Below are 19,384 nucleotides of genomic sequence, written 5' to 3' on the forward strand. Positions count from 1 at the left end.
TCTCAGGTTACCATTGCTGTGTGTGAGAGAAGCATTTTAGAAACACATCTGTTTTGGTATGCTTTAGCACTAAAATGGGTAGAAATTAAATTTATAACGAAGTGTTTTGGAGTTGTAGGGAGATGTATACTTTGAAACTAGGTATTGCAAAGTCCTTTAGCAGGGCATGCTCATATCTGATTCTCATATTACATTTTGATGTGAAAAGGTGACCACTGGGTGATTTTTACCCCATGAGTTGTGCAATGCTTGAATGAACCTCCCATCATGAGTATAATATTTAATGGTTTGACCAAGAAAAGTGAATGCTGACCCCTGTTGCCACTTGAAGGTGCATTCGTCTCCTTGAGGTTAAAAATAAAATAAAATCACCACATCAGTAAGGGGCTATTGTGCATGACTACTTCAGCACATTGTGGTTGCATGAGATGTTGGCTCCCACTGTGTACCACAGCTCATTCCCAATAGGCTTGCTGGTCTCCAGACATGGTCCAGATTCTCTGGATTAAAAACACCTCCCTCAGAGCATGTGAAACATTAACCAAGAGTGTGCCTCTAGCCCTCTAAGCATGTGCATAGTGTCTTTGCCTCACTGAGTCACCACATTGAGAGTCGGCATGTTAGGCATGGGAGGAAGGAACTTCCAGGGCAGAGAATGTGTTTCCCCCCAGGCTGTTCTCAGGTTAGAAAGGAAGCACTGGCATGCCCCAGCTCCTCAAAAGCAGAGTAGGCAGCTACACCATAGCCAGGTCTTCCTCCAGCCTTGGAGCACTCCTTGTCTAGGTTTGGGTCCCAAAGCTTGAGGGCTTTGTCTCCCTGCCCATTTGGCCATTCCATGCTAAGTCAGAAGGGTGGACAACAGTTCTGGGACACAAGGAGCAGCACCTCCCAGTGGGCAAGAATTGGGGACATTCACCTGTGTGGACTGTGGCAGCACCCACTTTGGCTTCACGCCTCTCCCAGGCTGCCTGTGGACTAGTGGGGATCCATGCAGTTTCTGGGTGGCTTGTAGGGATCAGGCGATGGGCTCATTGGGCCAAGTGAGCCTCTAGTGCCGGCTGCTGGGTGTTGGTAGCCCTCCGAGAGAGGTCCAATCTTCCTCTGGCTTTCTTGCTGGTGGGGGTGGGGTTTGGAGTCTTTGGTAGGTGAAACTGTGCAAGCAGTAGCTGCTTCCTCATGTGCCACAGGACTGATCCGCATCGCTTTTCCATACCTGCTATTTGTGAAAAGAAGCATTTCTGGTTTTAAGCTGGACTTTTACAGACAGATTTAATAGACATGCGGTTTGGACCTGAGAACAGATGCTGCAAAGAGGGCTGCTAACTCTGACTGAAGCTATTCTTGGATATATTTCCCCTCCATATTTTTCACAAGGTCAAGCCCTTCAGCTCCCCAGGCTTGCCTTCAATTGTCTTCTGGAGATGGATGCTGATTCCTGCAGATGCCAGGCCAGTCCTGGAGGGTTGGCAACCCTCACTGCAAAGGGGATATCCCTGTGTCTCCAAGTTCTTTAGCGCTAACACTTGTGTTAGAGCTGCCACATGGAAGGTGCTGGGAATGCTTCCCTGGTAGCTGTAACCTGCGAGAGCTGCTCTCTCCTATGCAGAGAGTTTCCATGCCAGTGCCAGGTACCAAGAGGAAGGAATGGTGCTGGCATTTGGCAACTCTCTGTGAAACAGGGACAGTCCATGCAGGGCATGGATCTTGCAAGTTACAGCTGCTACATAAAGATGCCACCTTGCAGGAATATTTCCAGCCCCCTCCATATGAAGGCCATCCTTGAGGGCTGTTGAGGGCTAACTCTTGATCCTGACTGATGAGTGCTCCCTGTTTGCTAGACTTTTGGCTCACACAGAGCCACAGACACTGGTGTCACACCAATACCCAGCTCGTTCTCTTTGCCCTCCTTTGGCATAAAATTCATGAGGGACCCAAAATCTTCCCCGGTGCTTGGCACCACACACAAAAGAGCAGACTGGACAGATAACCAGTCTCATCCAGTGTTCCCTTTAACAGGGTTTCCCAGATGTTGCTGACTACAACTCCCAGAATCCCCAGCTGCAATGGCTTTTGTGTGGGGATTCTGAGAGTTGTAGTCAACAACATCTGAGAATCCCTGTTAGAGGCAACACTGGTCTTACCCAGCCTTTATGCTCTCTCCCTCTCCCCTTTTGCCCACGTTCCAGTGAAAGGTGTTAGGCTGTTGGAGGAAGTGTGGTAACATTACTCAGCAATTCTAGAATAACGAGGAAGAGTCTGTTTCCAACATCTCTTACATTGAAACTCCTGCATCTAAAAGGCAGATTTTCCTCAGAGAGCAACAACTTATAAGAGATGCTTTAGAATTGTGTGCCGCTTTAGAATTGTGTGCCGCTTTCCAGACTCTGTAGGGATTGCACCTTGCAGTGACTCATCAATACCTCCACTGCAGCTCAGCGCGTTAACAAGATCTTTCCACTTGATGTACATAACTTTTGAATCCGTTCATAACTGGGTTCATGAGGAGATGCTCTCTCGAACAATTTTCTCCAACTGTTTGTGAGCCTGAACTGGCAAAAATGTGCCCTGGCTTGACCTTGACCTTGAGAGCTCCCCTTATTGTAAAATAGGCAACAAGGAAAGCAAACACTGACTACTACTATGAATACTTATATACCACTCTTCAACCAAAGTTCTCATCGTGGTTTATATAGAAAAATAAATAATATATGAATAAGATGATCCCCTGTCCCCAAAGGGCTCACAGCCTGAAACGTAAGGCAGATATCAGCAACAGCCACTGGTGGGATGCTGTGCGGGGGTTAGATAGGGCCAGTTGCTCTCCCCCTGCTAAATATAAGAGAATCGCCACTTTAAAAGGTGTCTCTTTGCTCAGTAAGCAGGTGTAACTGACCCCTTCAAACCACCCAATTGCTACCAAATTTCTCCCCATTTGAAAACATTTTGTCAAAAACAACAACAACTGGATGCAGGGCATGGTCAAGGGATGGTCATTGGTTTTAGAGGTGGCCCCTTCCATGCAGCAGCATCCCTCAACAGCCTATGGCAGGGCTATGAGACCGCACATGTGTAAAACAAGAATGACATGAGCTGAACCAGCTGGAAATCAGCACAGGTAAGTCTTCTCCTGTGACTGCCAGGCACTGGAATAGCTATCTGATTGTCCATGAGTCGTTCCCCTGGTTTGACAGAAACCATCACCATTCAGAACAATTCTAGCTGCTCAGTGGCATGCATGATCAGAGCTGCATCGGACTCTGAAGCTGCTTCCAAAGTTATTGTAGCTTTTTGCTGCTTGCCTCTGTGGTGGGGTCCTGATTCATAGGTAGGGTTGCCAACTGTCCCTCATTACGCAGGATATCCCTCATTTCAGGGATGAAATGTTGGTCCCTATAGGGACAGCATTTGTCCCTCACTTATTCAATAGCATATAATTCAATTACATATACGTCAGTGATACTCAGGCTCTTGATTACCACTGCATACACCTCCCAGCCCCCTCGCCCCAGCCAGACACAAACTTGTGTCCCTCATTCCGGAACTTGTGTCCCTCCTTTTGGCAATGAAATGTTGGCAACCCTATCCACAGGGGAGATCTGGCAGCTATTTACTGCACAAAAACCAAGCCTGATTTGGCTTTTTTAAAGCCAAATTCTGGGTTATGGCCCATTTGACCCACGAGTATAACCCTTAGGTGCTGGCAACAAGGTTTAAGAGCAAGGGGGAGATTAACCCTCCCACCATAATTCCAATCTGGATTAGGCCTCCCTGTGGCTTTTAGGGTGTGTTAGACCCCTGTGCATTACAATTCTGATTGTTGTGTCAATACAATGAGTGATGCAAAAGGAACCAATCCTTTTAAAAAGAATGTGTAATCTAAATGTGGGCCTTTGCTTTGATGTTAGGCTAATGGTAATAATATTACTCTTGTTGTCAGTCAGACCTGTGTTCCTGTGCCTAACTGCAACTTGATTTGTGGATATTGGTGGAATGCTCTCCCCATGCCATGAAAAAGCTTCACCTGCTGGTTTCTGCAAATCAAGTTGTGGTTAAAAGCCCAGGATCAGGCCAAGTTGTGTTATTTTTTTCCTGGTCAGTTTCAACTTGTTGTCACTAAGTAGTTATTATTTGTACAGGTGGGGAATGAAAGTGCTGTTATAAATATCATGCAGGAAGATGCTCTCCTGGTGTTGCTTAATTCACTAGGCAGGCAAGCAAACAAGCAAGCTTTAGTTATGAATGTCAGCAATGCAAAAACAAAACAGGATCATAGTTGCCCTTAAACCAGCACAGTTTAAGCCTTAAACTTCAGCATGGCTTGCTAGGCAGACACCCTAGGATACATGTGATGTGAACTCTTGTGATGTTCTTTGCATGCCATGCTTTTGTTCTGCTCAATGTGGTCTTTTTCAAGGCTGGCTGCCTCCAAAGGAACTTGGGTTCTTTGTGCTGCTTGTTTACCAAGCAGGGTGAGTCACAGAGGAGCAGAAAAGAATGTTTTCTTGTTTGGGCTGTGTGTGACAGTCTCTCAGCCATGCGGACCAGGTCCTCAGCTCAGAATACATATCTTTGCTGCTCTTGGATTGAAATGCAGGGGAGTCTATGTAAATCCTCCAGTGATAAGCATTAGCCTTGACTCGAGGCTCAGAGCAAACCCTGCATGCCCAAGGTTTACAATTAGCTTGATTTGGCCTCTGGTCAGGGGTGTGGCTTTAATTGAATGAAATATGTTCTTTTATTCTATGGAATTCTCTGCAGTGGGATGTGATGATGGCCACTAGCTTGGATGGCTTTACAAGGGTCTTTGACAAATTCATGAAGGAAGGGTTTATCAATGGGCTATAAACTGAGGGCTATAAACCACCGCCAGCCTCAGAGACAAGATGCCATCAGTTGCAGGGGAGTAATAGCAGGAGAGAGGGCATGCCCTCACCTCTTGCCTGTGGGCTTTCCAGAGGCATCTGGTGCACCACTGTGGGAAAGAGGATACTGGAATATATGGGCCCAATCCAGCAGGGCTCCTCTTATGAGGTGGGACAAATGTGTTGCAGAGAGATTCCTTGATGTATAAGGAATTAAACTGGAGGCCTAACTTCAGTTGCAAAAACAACATCATAATTATTTATTCTTTCTTAACACTAGCTGAAAAGGTAACAGTCACTTATTTTAGAGGGGGAGAGCAAAACCAACAGAATTGAATAAAACAAGCAATCACCAGAACTGAAGACTGACTCCACCCCAAGAACCCAACATAGACACATACCTACTGAGGTAAGTTTACCTTAGGTGAGAAGAGAGACAATGCTTAGTTACACAGTAAAATGCCAACGTTCCCCTTCTCATTGCCTCGTTCTTCAGTTCACAAGTCTCATTGCTTCCTAAAAATACTGAAATTGGTCTTTAGTTAAAAGTTTTGTGAGAATGGCCAAAATGAAATTTGTGGAGGCGAAACTCCACTCTCCACTCCACTTCAGTTCAGATTGGAGTTCAGGGTGGGAAACCATGGGTCCCTTTCTGCCGCAAACTCTGGTTGCCCACATTCAGATATGTGGGTACAGAAACCGGAGGTGAAGGGACCCCCAGTTTCCTGAATTTGGCGTATGTCTGCTACCATCTCCTCTGATGCACACTATTTTATATGGATAACTTCCCCTCCCCCCTTGCATGTCCCTTACAAAGTGGTGCTTAGTGTCAATATAATTGGTTCTTTGTGTAGTCTTGTCACATTGTGAGAGAAGGATGCAGCTCTGGTTATCTTCATACATCATAATTGATCTTGGTTAATCTATCTCAAAGTCCAGAAGGAGTTCATGTAACCATACTACTTCTTGGCGGCGGTATTGGAAGGACGCTTTGGGAAGGTGCCCTATGATCAAAGATTATGCCCCTGCCAGAACGGTGAAGTGGAGACTATGGAACATCTGATGCTGAAATGTATATTTTATACTGAATTAAGGGAAAGCTTCTCTCCCCTCTATTAATTCATTACAATTCTAATTGCCCTTCTGATGGGGACAAGGCCTTTTTTTCTGCTTACTGCTAAGTCAGAGTACGTTTACAGGAGTGTAGCAAAAAAAATTTTCATAGCAAGCAAGATTCGGTTTAGAGTGATTGAGGCACGAGATGCTGGACTGTGCATTTCAGATTAACTGGTTTCATTTGAATGAAATTAGTCATGTATACGGTATTTGAAGGTATTAATATGTATTTTATTATTGTTATTGTTTCTTTTTCTTGTATTTATGCTGGCCTTGGGCCGAAATAAACAAATACATACATACATACTACTTCTTGGCAAGCCTGTGCTGCAGATATATATTCTGCCTCAGTTGAACAGAGGGCTACAACAGACTGTTTCTTACTCATCCATGAAATTACTCCTTCCCCATAAAATAATACACCCCCACTGGCTGATTTTCTATCTTCCTTGTCCTAAGCCCAGTTGGCATCCATGTAACCTGGTGGCGCAGTGGTAAAACTGCCGCCCTGTAACCAGAAGGTTACAAGTTCAATCCTGACCAGGGGCTCAAGGTTGACTCAGCCTTCCATCCTTCCGAGGTCGGTAAAATGAGTACCCAGAATGTTGGGGGCAATATGCTAAATCATTGTAAACTGCTTAGAGAGCTCCGGCTATAGAGCGGTATATAAATGTAAGTGCTATTGCTTTTGCTATTGCTAACCTATCAACCAAGGTTCTTTACTAGCTGGTAATAATAATTTGAAATTTGCTGTACATTTTAGATATTGTCCAATCCTTAATTGCAGTTCAATCTTTCTTTGTTGGTGAGTTCACTCTTCTGCACAATATCCCAACTGTTGCTGCAATGTCTGGTCATTAAACAGTTGATATACACAACATTTTCCAATTCCCATTCTGTATTTGTCAATATTTTCTAGGGTTCACTGCATTCTTTCTTCTTTGGAAAACCCAGTTCTATTGGGGTGTTTACTTTTTGCTTCTGTAAAGCCAAGACACTTGGCTTGATACTAAGTCTTCAATTTTTGTTGGTTTTGATTCAAGGTAAAACTTCTATCTTTTCATCTTTTTATTTGAATTCCAAGATAATAGGAGATCTCTCCCAGATCTTTAATTTCCAGTTCGTCCTCACTAATTCATCGTGATCTCTCTTATCTTGATGGCATATTATCAGGTCATCTACATATGTGAGGATGTGTATCCACCTTCCATCTCTGAGTCATGTATATACAAGCATGGATCAGCTTTTCCTTGCTTGAATCATTCTCTTAGAAGTAGTTGATTTCATGCTCTGGCAGCTTGTTTTAACCCATATATACTATACTGAAATTTACAGAAGCACAAAGTGCTTCTTTTTCTGGTTCTTCAAAACCTGGTTGTTTCACATAAATGTCATTTTTAATGTCACCATATAGAAATGCCATCTTAGCATCCGGATGATATACTTCCATTCTTCTTGATGCTCCAATTGTAAGTAGAAGTCTAATAAATATATATTTGACCACAAGTGCAAATGTTTCCTCATACCCTCTCCATATTTTTGTGCTGTAGCAACCATGGGGAAAATAAAGAACCTGAGTGGTGCACACACTGCTAAAATAGGTCAGCCTGGGCTGGAGGTCGGAAGACAAATTTCGGGGGTGGGGGGGAGACACCCTAGGACACCACCTGGCTATGGGCATGGTTGTACAATGTTGAGATTTGAGGGTGGAATGTGAAGGTTATTGCCCAGCTGGAAATAGTCCAGAACAATTTCCTAAGGAAGATTTTGGGCCTTCCTCAGGGCATTCATGCTGCCCGTCTAAGAACAGAGATAGGGCTACTTTCAATCTCTGTTAGAGTCCATCCAGCACTGTTAAGGCATTTCAAGAAGTTAGACAGCCTCTCAGAACATCATCTTGTTAGTGTTCACAACAATAAATTTATTGCTTACTTATTTCATTTTGTTTGCTCCAAGATTACACTTCAGGTAAACTGGGCCTTTTCCTTCTGCAAAAATATATTCCCCATTGGCAAAGTATAGTGGGATTTTAAGTTCCATGCTTATTTCAGAAAAATCTTGTAAATTATTGAAGAAATGTGAAGTAGCTCCACTATCCAAAAATATTTTGTTTCTGCATTGACTTGCATCACTCCTGCAGATAATTTCTCTTGCACTGGATAATTTTCCATTAGTCACAGATTTCCTTCCCCTGCTTTCAATATTGCATAGATGAGACTGTTTGCTAGAAAATCCATTTTTCTGGAATTTACTCTTATTCTCTTTTTGCTGGAAATAATGTCCTTGCTCTTTCTTAGGGCATGCATTTCTCAAATGCAAAGTACTCCCACATATTAAAAAAATTGGGGCTATTCTGACAATCGGGAAAAATTGGGCTAGGAAAGCCCAGTCGTAAGAACCATTGGGCTTGGCTGTGAGCTCGGTGGTTCTCCAGAGGATAACCCGCTTTGGTAGTCCGCCCCTTAGCCCAGGTTTGCGGAGCAAGCACTCCGCAAACCTGGGCTATCGGATCATGAATAGCCGCGACTAAGCTCCGTGCTGCGGCTGCTCACGAGGAGATCCCCAGAGGGGAGGCGAAAATCTGCCTCCTGGCTCCAGGGGTCTCACCAGCATGCCCTGCGCACTCGCGCAGGGCATGCTGGAGCTTGCGGGGACCAATTGGCCCCCACTCCCCCCAGCCCCCGCCAGCAATGTCACGGAGCCGGCAATCATGTGGGCGGCCAATATGGCCGCCCAGGGCCCCTACAGAGATTGTCTGCGGGGAGAGCGGGCTTAGCCTGCTCTCCCCGCAGTTTCGTCAAAAGCGGGTCTCACAGATCGTGAGACCAGCCTCATTGTCTGCTACCAGAAACTTTGTAGGTTTGAGTTTTAACTGATTCCTCCCTCTCAGTTTGCATTTTCAAGTTAAATTCATGCAAATGCTCCTGCACATTCTTTTTATTTTGTAGAAAGTTAACAGTAGTCTCATACACTTTAGGCAAAAGTCACATTTTTGCTGGTTTGGGCATATTTATCTCTTACAGCTCCAACTCTTCCAGTATTCCCAAAAATGAGCATATGTGCTCTTGCAGACTCTAACTGCAACATAACAGAAATGTGGGTATTCATCGTTCTTTGTTGAAAGACCTACTTTAATTTTTCCCACATTCCTTTTGCTGTAATTTTTTTCTTCTATATGATAAATTAACCGATCACTCTCAGTCCCATGTGTGTCCCATGGCTTGTTTGAGAATCACATTCTTGTTTCCTTTCATTCATTGTTGGTCTCTGTTCCTCAGAACATAACATAGTCCATTCAGCAACATTTTGACTCTGAACAACCATTTTCTGTAGTTTGTATCATTCAGCATAGTAGGATGCTTCTTTACAGATTCAAAAGTAGTCATCTTGTTCTTGTTCACCTCTCTTGCCTACAAAAACTCCTCATTGCCTCTGAGATTGGGGTGTGTTTGTTTGTAGGTGCACACATACACCCACACCTGGGCCTATAACCCAGTGATGCAGAGTGGTTCCTTGATTTATAAGGAATTAAACTAGGGCTTAACTTTAGTTGCAGAAACAACATCTTATTTTTTCTTAACACTAGCTAACATGGGAACAGTCACTTCTGTAAGAGCGGGAGAGCAAAACCAACAGAACTGAATAAAACAAGCAATCAACAGAACTGAAGACTGACTCCACCCCAAGCACCCAACATAGATACATACATACATACACACACACACAAGTAAGTATGCCTTAGGTGTGAAGAGAGACAATGCTTAGATACACAGTAAAATGCCAACAAAATGTCCCGGGGCGAGGCCCTCCCACTGAGTAGCGTGTGATACTATTTGCACAGGAGCAAGTGAAAAGGTGTGCGGAGAATATTTTGTGGTTTTCCACCACGTCCTTACTGTTCTTCTGGAGCAAATAGATGGGGAGCGAGGAGAAGAAGGCAAGGACCTGGGAGGGGCAGGAGATCATCTCCTCTTCTTGTTGCAGGGCCCACTCCAACCTTGGTATGCCCCTGCCTCTGGTTCATAGCATGGAATAGTCCCCCCCCCCCACCAGACAAACTAGGGTTCAGTTGTACAGTCCTATGTACACAAGAGGGGCCCTCCCAGTTTTAACTATGGCAAGAGAAAGCATTCTCTGTGGTTTTCGCTTGCCTTAGCAAAGACAACCTGACTTTGAGGCAAAGAGAAGTGGTTGCCTTGGGTGACAGAGACACTGGGCTTGTCCAGTGTTCTCATTCATTTCAATGGGCTTGTAACAGTGATTTCCCTAACACCCTGCCCCTCCCCACCAACTGGGAGGATAAATACCACCTGAATTTTGTCAGCTTGCCTAGAGTTGTACACCACCTAGAGATCAGGCGGTATTAAAAGATGATAGATAGATAGATAGATAAATAACACACCCCAGTTTCTATGATACTTCGGTCGGGACCATGGGACAGGACCTCAGCTAGGTCCAACAGATTGCCAGACCACACTGTCACACACTGTTATGAGACTGTGGGGTTGGACTAGATGACCCCTGAGGGACCTTTCACTCTTTGATTCTGTGATTATAACGAGAGGAGCTAGTAGTAAGACCTGTTGGACAAGTGCAGCCTGACGGTTTTCCATTGTGTTAGGCTGCAAATTCTCCATTTTATGCATTTATTTTATTTAAAATATTTATATCCCATCCCTCCAGCACACTACTGCTTGGGGCGGCATACAATAAAAGAATAAAAACATAAAATCCACAATAAAAGAATAGAAGACAATATAACAGAGTGAATCATAAAACACACTAAAAACAGAACAGATAATATACAACAGACCAAGTAGGCCAGTAGCCTGGCTTGAGGATATGAACACCTGAAATTGTGATGCTAATTCCCCTACCACCCTATCCCCTAAGGAATGTAGGATTTCAGTCATTCTGTGTGGACTAAACATGGGATGCAGTGAACTCAGACACTTTGGGGCTGCCCAAACCTTGAGACAGTTTTGGTCCACATATTGCGCTCCCCTGACCTATACAAAGGCACAGCTGCTACAGGAGTCCAGAGAGCATGAGGTAACGAATGTTTTGACCTTTTTTTTTAACCTTTGGCACTGGGCAGGCCTGCTGGAAGTCAAAATCTGGCTCCCAGCTAGCCACTGCCCTGGTGGTTGGGGTTTGCGGGGGGGTGTTTCATCCTGGGTATTCTTCTTTCCTGGGGCTTTTTGTGGGGGAGAGTGGGGGGTTTCCATTGGCTTCCTAGTTGCAGGGAGGGAAGAAAGACTGAGAATCCTGGCCTTCATATGGTAAAGTAGTCTGCTCTGGTGTCACTTTAAAATGCTTTCCCTTGCAGCTTCAAAGTATGCGTGTGTAGAAGAACAACTGGGACTAGCAATTAAAGCTGGTCTTCCCCTCTGCCTGCCTCCATATTTCTCTCCTGCCTTGTCTACCACACATGCATGTATATGGAAGTTGGAGAGAATCCTATGTTTACTTATTTCAAACAGGTCTGTTTCCCACTCCTTTTGTTTACTACCCTTTACCACCCCATTTGTTCTTTTTCTTTACTATATTATCATTATTAATACACTCATATGCTCCTTCCAAATCTTTCCAAGCCCTTCCTGGAGATGCCAGAGACTGAACCCAGAGAGTATGTGTGTGTGGTTGATTTATTAACAGGGGATGGATTTTACTTGCTGTGGTGTTTTGGGTTAATCCATTCATTGATCCAGGCCAGCTTTTGAATGGTGCTTCAGTTACTTTTATCCAGTCCTGGAGTAGAGGTGGGGCTAACAAACATCCAGCTGCAAGAGCACTGAAGGCAGATTGCATTTGCCTCTCTGTAAATAATGTCTTATTAAACCATTAATATTCCTGATTCTACTCCACTGCTTTGTCCTTGTATATCACAACACTTTCCTCTGGATTCTGCACTTGCCTAAAATGAAAAACCTTTGTGTAGATTGGCAACTTCCATCTGTGGGCAGTTACAAAAGGCTACTGAGTTGCAGAAGCCCAACAACATGGAAGGCCACTAAAGCTTTCCCTTGATGATGCCATTTCAGGTCGGGACGGGGTTTCATGTTTTAATATTCCTCCCCCTTCAACTCCAGTACAAATATTACCATATAACTGATTGCATTTTAATGCTGTTTTCACAGTTTTTTTGTGTTGTTTTGGTCTGCTATTGTAAGCCTCTTTGAGTGGTGTGTGTGTGTGTGAACAGAAAAGCAGGGTAGAAGTTACCTAAATAAATAAGTAAATGTAGTGCATTGTATACAGTTTGGCCACCCCTCAGATCTCACCTGGCACCCCCTGGAAATTAAAACACCTCCCAATGTTAAATTCTGGGGGAAATTATTGCTTGTAAAGGATAACTTCCTGGTGGATCCTGCCTTGTAATAATTAGTGGAAGAAGGTGCTTTTCTATTTCAGGCACTGATATGTCATGGGTCAGCCCTGCACTGTATTGATTAATTAAATTATAGTGATGCCCTGCTTTTCAGTCCAGATTGACTCCTAAAGCAGCTTACAATTGAAATTCATGAAGAGGTACTCCTTAATTAAGGATACATTGTGGTGTGAAGCCTTGGCTCTTAACACAGACCTTCAGCAAGGTTTCTCCTAGGCCTGGGGTCCCCAATTTTGGGTCCCCAGCTGTCACTGGACTACAATTTCCATTATCCTTTGGCCATTGCAGCTGGGAAAGATGGGAGCCGAGGGGAGAATCTGCAAGTTTGCCTGTACTTAAGGGGAGATGGCACAGTTAATTCACTTTGCCTGAACACCTCATATCAGGGGCATACCATGAATTAGGCAAAGGGAGACAAATGTCTCCTGGTCCACAGCCTCTGAGAGCCCCCCAAGGTCCGCCCTTGCTCTTTCTCTTTTCCCTATTTCTTACTCTTTCCCTTTTTCTGTTGCTGCAGCAGCAGCAGCAAAGTGATCGAATACCTACTACTACTTCTTCTTCTTCTTCTTCTTCTTCTTTTTGCCTCCTGCCTTCCTCTCAGCATGGCTGCTCCCCGGCAGGCCATGCTCTGTGCAGACTCACTCACTGAAACTGAAAGCATGCTGAGGCACGAGTCAGGCAGCAGCAGCAGCAGCAGCAAGAGGGCGTGCTGGAGCTTTGAAGCCAAGCTGCTGCCTGGCGGCTGCCTGGGGGCTGCATAAAAGCCTTGTTTCGTTTTTTGTTGCTGCTGACAGATAGACTCACAAGAAGGCAGGGGGTAAAGTAAATGCAAGCCGTATTAGGCAAGGGGAAGGGGAAGAAGAATGTAAAGGAAAAGAAACTGCCTGAGGGTTGCATAAATGCCTTGTTCTGCTGTGCTGACTGACCCTCAAAAAGGCAAGGCAGGGAATGGATGGTAAATGAAACTTTTATTTTTAAAAGTAACCATCTGGTCAAGGGAACAAGTGGAATGTGAAGAAAACAAATGAAAAAAAGAGGGAGAGGTTATGAGAAAGGGGTGGGGGCTGCCTTGGTACTGCTGTCTCACGAGAAGGGGAGGAACAATGGAAGGTAAAAGAAACTTGTATTTTTAAAAGTAAGCATGATGAAGAGTTGGTGTTCAGTGTTGGGATCTTGCAGGCTGAGTCATCCATTTGATAAGGGGCTAAAGAGCTGCTGAATAAATGCTTTTAAAAAAAAGACTTGCATCAAAATAAGACTTTGCAAATCAGCTGCTGATGGGGATTTTTTTTTTTTTTTAAGCTGCCTTTCTTTCCTGTCCCTGAAATCCTTACTACTTAAATCCCAAGAAACGGGGATGACTCCATGTATTCCATTCTGTTGTCTGGTCTGAAATCAAATTAGGAGAAAGATAGATAGAAAGATAGATTGAGATTGATTGTCTAAACTGATTAGTGATTGCTGGTGAGTGACTTCTCTTTCTGTTGGCAGAGCTCAGGGTAGTGTTTGTATGATTCTTTCTTCCTACTTTCATTCTTACAACAGTCCTGTGAGAGGGGTTAGGATGAGAGAGAATGAGGCTATTCTCACGACCAGCAAAAATCGGGCTAGGAGAGCCTAGCTCGATTTTAGCTGCTCATGTAAACCACCGGTGGTTTACAAGTGGCTAACCTGCTTGAGAAGCACTCCCCTTAGCCCAGGTTAATGGATCGTGTACTGCCACAGCGCAGCTCCATGGCGCAGCAACTCATGAGGAGACCCCCGACCGGGAGGCTAAAAAGCAGCCTCCCGGCTTGGGGGTCTCTCCAGCATGCTGTGCACGCTCATGCAGGGCATACTGGAACTGCTGGGGGCCACATGGCCCCTGAACTCTCCCCGGCTCCATGACAGAGTTGGCAGTCATGTGGGTGGCCGATCTGGGCGCCCAGGCAGGGCTTGCTGATCGTTTGCGGGGAGAGCAGGCTTAGCCCGCTCTCCCCACAAACCCTTCCAAAGTGGGTCTCACTGATCGTGAGACCCGCCTTCCTATCTAGTTTAAGGTTATCCTCTGAGCTTCCTGGTTGAGTATGGAAGGATTTTAACCCAATTTTCATCCAGCACTAACCAGGTTTTTAACTAAGTGGGGTAGTCAGTGCAGGAGACAAAGGAGACCAAACTTATTTTAGCTATGAAACAAGTACTAGGGTGCCTAAACATTATTAAGGTTGGCTGGCATAAACTAAACACACACTCACACATACACTTACTCCATAGTAAACCTATGTTCACTGGAATGAACTCAAGATATTTTTTTGTTCAGGACTGAATCTGTTCCCTATCAGTTGGTTGAAATATACGCGCAATGTGAAGTGGAAGAAAGGAAAAAACTGTGAAATCTGTTTTTTCTTTAAAGTGGGGCAGGGCAGCCACTTTTTTCTTTGTCCCAGTCCCCCCCACCCCTCATGTACTGAGATCTGTTCTGCACCTAGTAGAAGGTGAAAGAAAGGAAAGCAGTGAGGGGCCCATTTTACAATCTCGTCTCCGGGCCCACTCCAACCTTGGTGTGTCCCTGCTCCATATTTGGGGTGTTGGGTACTGTAGTTGTGGCAAATGTTGCTGTGAGCCACTCCAAGCTTATGTAAAAACAGCCAATATAGGGTTTAAATAAATGAATAAATAAATAAAACACACCTGGGCATTGTCACAGGCCATTGTGAGCTCAGCATGAGCACAGACATCTTGGGAGATGGAACCTTTGTTTCATTCCGACCCCTTGAACAAAGGAAGAGACCAGAATAAGCCAGGCTTTTTCAGAAGACTGGAATGTGGATGGCCTTTTTTTCTGACTGGGCTGCACAGCCTGCAGAGTCATTAATGTACGTCAGTGAGTAGCACTGGAAGTGGATAAGGTGAGTGGCTTCCTTCCACTGCCTCCCCCCATGATATCACCATTTGGACTTGTGAACAGTGCTGTCATTACAGGTTGACTCATCAGAGATTTGAATCCCCAGTTCCTCCAAACTCTCTCTAGCCACACATTGAGCCCTTTCTCAACAGCAGTGAGAAAGGGCCGGGGTGGAGCCGCCACTGGGCCAACGGGTTCAAAGAACCCGGGCCACGCCCAATCAGGGCCATGCCTTGTAGCCCCAACACGCCCCCCCCATCTGACATCAGATGCAGGGGTGCTGGTTTAGCTGCCGAGCGGGGGCCGTGCAGCCCCTTCAGGAGCTAAACTAAGGCTGGCGCTGCATTTGCAGTGCAGCCAGGAGCAGCTCTTCCCAGGTAATAATAATGATGGGAGTTGCGATCCATTCCCACAATATCTGGAAACCCAAGGTTGGGAACCTTTGCTTTAAGGAGTTTTGTAGCTGCCAGATGCTATTCTGCCTTGTAGTCAGTGGGGCTATTCACATGATTGGGTGGGTGGGGAGCAGGCGGGGGGAAGACTGCACAGTCCTTACCCCCACCACCCCCAACAAGTGAATGTTCCCTTCTAGGAGCGCTGATCACACTTCCACACGACCCGGCCTCTGGGTATCCCACAATGCACCGTGCACTGAGCGTGGTGCATTGGGGGATTTTTCTAGGAGACAGGCACTCTAGGCATCTGTCTCTGTGTCTCCTTGGGCTTAATGTACCCCAAGGAGACACATGATCCCAGAGCCTGGGTTAACGGTGCACTGGTGCCGTTAACCCAGGGGCTAGGTGGTGCTGCCCTGCTGGGATCGGGCTCCACCCCGGCATTTCTCACACACAGGCTAACTTGGGCTGGGCTTCTCTAGCCTGGGTTAGGCTGCATGTGCTCCTTTTTATACTTCACAGCCCTCTAGTGGGAATCCCCCTTCTCTACATTTTATTTTTATTTACCCAGATGTACCTCCTCATGTAGGTTCAGAATCGTATCAATTGCAAACAGAGTGCATGTATATGTACACATATGTTATGCACAGAATTAGGCTGACTGCTGCCTTTCTGGCCACACGCTTGTCTTGTGCTTTTAGCAGCTGCACAACTGTCAGAAATGCAGGTAGTGAATCTGTCCTCCAAATGGAGGTGTACTGTTGAAGAACAGCTCACCTGCTGAAAATCTGCCTGCTGTTAAGGCACTGGTATCTAACCAAAAGAAAAGTGTCAGCCCTACACAGGCACATCCCTCCAACATTGCACAAATGAAAACAGAAATGCTTCTTACCGCTTAATCTCATCCCATAGATCATTTTGCAAGCTTTGTCCTCTCCACTACCACTCACTGCAAGGACTCTGCTTTGCTTGTTGTCAGCTGTATCCACTTACTGTGCAAATAGCCTGCCTTGCCACGTGCCAGGCTGTACATTGCAGAGACAGCATGCATTCATTACCCGCTCTGAAGCTCTAGTGACCCAGGAAAGGGAGAAAAACCTTCACACTGACACCATTTTAACTGGGCATCCTATAGAACTCCCCATTCCCCCCAGAGATAAATCCTCCATCTATGGAAAAATGGTTGCCATGTTTGAATCACCATCTGTAACCGAGGGCAGGGTTTTAGAGCATGCTCCCAAGGACTTTGCACCTGAATACTGCATCCCTACTTTTTATAATGCCTGAACAGGGCTCAAAGGATTGGAATGGAAATAAGGGAGTGGCCACCATTCACCAGGTGGCCACCACACCTGCCCAGCACAGCTTTCTAAACCTTCTCAGGAGTTGACCAGGAACTCCCCCGAGAACAGACAATTATCCTTCTTTGGTGTGTGCTTGTTTGCCTTCTCCAGTTTGGTTCTACACATCAAAACACTTAATGTATTTTGCAACCATCACATTTACTTGGTAAACAGATGTTTGAAAGTTTAAGTAAGACACTGCTCCACCAAATTAATCACTGGGATAAACTTAAGTAGCACAACCACCACTCTGTCAAAAGCTATTTGAAGGGTAAGGCTTAATTCCTTGTATTAAAGGCTATCTCAGTGTGGGGACCCTTTTCAGAAGCTCTGGAGAAACTAAGAGGCTGATTCCCCCCAGAAGCTTTCCCAGACAGCAGGCTTTACCACGTGTATACTGCAAGGTTTACTGTGAGTTTGAAGTTGCCCCAAAAAACTGACACCAAAAGTGGATTTTTTAACCCCAGATCAGGCTACACTCTAAAGCGCAATGAAAACACAATGTGTGAAGGGCTCTCTGATAGCTTGCAAGGATTTGGGGGTAAATCTGTCCAGTATGTGAATGCAGTGAGTTACCCTCCATTCCGTAGGAGATGTGAGCCAAAAGCCGGGTGTGAAAAACTTCCAGTGGTTTGACAGTGAAGCAGGACAAGGTCAGAACTGGAGAGATTTGCAGCTTGGTTAAGAAGTCAGTGCAGGATGGATGATTTCAGAGTAAAATAGTGTGTGAGAGATACTAGAAATGAGAGAGAACAAGGGGGCAGTCCTATACTGTCTGCCTCTACTGCTTATGTCACTAGTGGTCAGTAGGAGTTATTGGTGTGGAGATGGGCATGTTCCAGATTACACACTGCCATGTGTCCCATATGTACCCCTCCCTATTGCCAGTGCTTTGACATGGTGCTCGCTGTGCTGTTAGCCAGCAGGGTCCCATCCATATTTCTGATGCCTTGTTTCAAATTTTAATGATGTGTTACATCCCTATAACGTGGTAATTGCATTGCAGGAAAGTAGCTGTATTTTTCTGTGGTAGGTAGGCTTGCAACAGAGTTATTTTATTTTATTTGTATACCGCCCTTCCAAAAATGGCTCAGGGCAGTTTACACAGAGAAATAACAAATAAATAAGATGGATCCCTGTCCCCAGAGGGCTCACAATCTAAAAAGAAACATAAGATAGACACCAGCAACAGTCACTGGAGGTACTGTGCTGGGGATGGTTTATGTGTTGCAGCGTGTTGCAGTATGGACAGTTCTCCCCCACCTACCCCTGGTGTTTTTTTCCCTCTGCCCACTCGCTGCGGGGGAGAGAAACAGGCAGGAGAAATCTCGGCTTTCCCCTCTTTTCCTCCCCACAGATCCCAAACCACACACCTCCCCCTTCCTCTGCTTGCTTCCAACATAACTTGAGCTTGTCAACACAGAAGGGGAGGGAGAGGGAGGAGATTGGAGGGGTATTATTTTTATTATTTCCTACCAGGGTTCTTTTGTACATTCACCTTTTAATTTGCTACTTTGGCCACAGACTCATACAGTGCAGCTGTGCAGATTTCTGAATCCAACCATTTCTTATGCACTTTTTACTGAAGAGGAAGCCCATTGAACTAAATAAATTACTTCTGTGCAATCCTGCTTGCTTACTACAAGGTAAATGGCAGGGAGAGAGAACAGTCACTTAAAAGGAAGCCTATTGAACTGAATCATGATTCATTTACTTCTGTGCAATCCCACAGCCCTCAATGGAGGAGTGCTCCCCTCCCCCCTCCCCCACTTATTTATTTATTTATCTGGAGGTGCACCAATTCCTGTCTTTCCCCCTTGCTGGCTTGCCACAGGATTCCCTTTCGCTCCCCCCACCCCAATAAGCAGTTCCCTTGTTTTGTCCTCCTCTTTTCTCCTCCTCTTTTCTTTTTTAAATTCCCCCCAGTTATTCCTTGTGTAAAACTGGAATGATGCAAGACAAAGTTAGTTTTTTATTTTGGAATGGCATTTCTCCCTGCTGGCAGATTTGCGCAAGGCAGCCGAGAACTTACAATTTTTTTTTTACTTCCCCCTTCCACAACTCCATTGGCCGAAATGGAGCAGGAGGAGGAACAGATAAATATGTTTCAAGGAGAATATGGACAGTCCTGCCTTGAAAACACGTTGCAATGGACGGAAAATATGAATGGCCACCAGCCTACAACGAAGCATTGAATTACGCTTTACTCTTGGTTTTAAACCATAGCAGTATTCCGCCACACTTTGCAACGCTATACCCATTGCAAATCTCGTAGACCAGAAAATGCCATGGAGTCACATCTCCAGCATATCTTCCAGAGTCAGTATTCCTGACTCTCCAGCATTTTCTGCCTGGCTCCCTCAGTGCAGCTGTCTCCTCTCCATGCATTGTAC

The 19,384-nt window shown here is 45.2% G+C and overlaps 1 protein-coding gene and 1 long non-coding RNA gene across 6 annotated transcripts in view; one reads left to right on the top strand and one right to left on the bottom strand.

The window, feature by feature from the left end:
• LOC128346208 (uncharacterized) lies at window positions 1-16,874 on the bottom strand. Its single transcript, XR_008316841.1, has 3 exons — window positions 16,541-16,874; window positions 15,040-15,120; window positions 1-1,216 (listed from the first exon to the last, which is right to left on the bottom strand). It is a non-coding gene; the product is annotated as an uncharacterized LOC128346208 (long non-coding RNA).
• Window positions 13,074-19,384, top strand: part of LOC128346206 (aquaporin-7-like) — a 21,384-nt gene continuing 15,073 nt past the window's right edge. Inside the window, exon 1 of one of the 5 annotated variants that reach the window (XM_053299213.1) lies at window positions 13,074-13,324. In XM_053299213.1, the coding sequence (XP_053155188.1) occupies window positions 13,269-13,324 (56 nt within the window). In that variant the 5' untranslated portion in view covers window positions 13,074-13,268. The other 4 variants (XM_053299216.1, XM_053299212.1, XM_053299215.1 and 1 more) reach the window with 4 other exon arrangements.

The sequence above is a fragment of the Hemicordylus capensis genome, chromosome 2 (genome assembly GCF_027244095.1).
Source record: "Hemicordylus capensis ecotype Gifberg chromosome 2, rHemCap1.1.pri, whole genome shotgun sequence".
Taxonomy (NCBI): Eukaryota; Metazoa; Chordata; class Lepidosauria; order Squamata; family Cordylidae; genus Hemicordylus; species Hemicordylus capensis.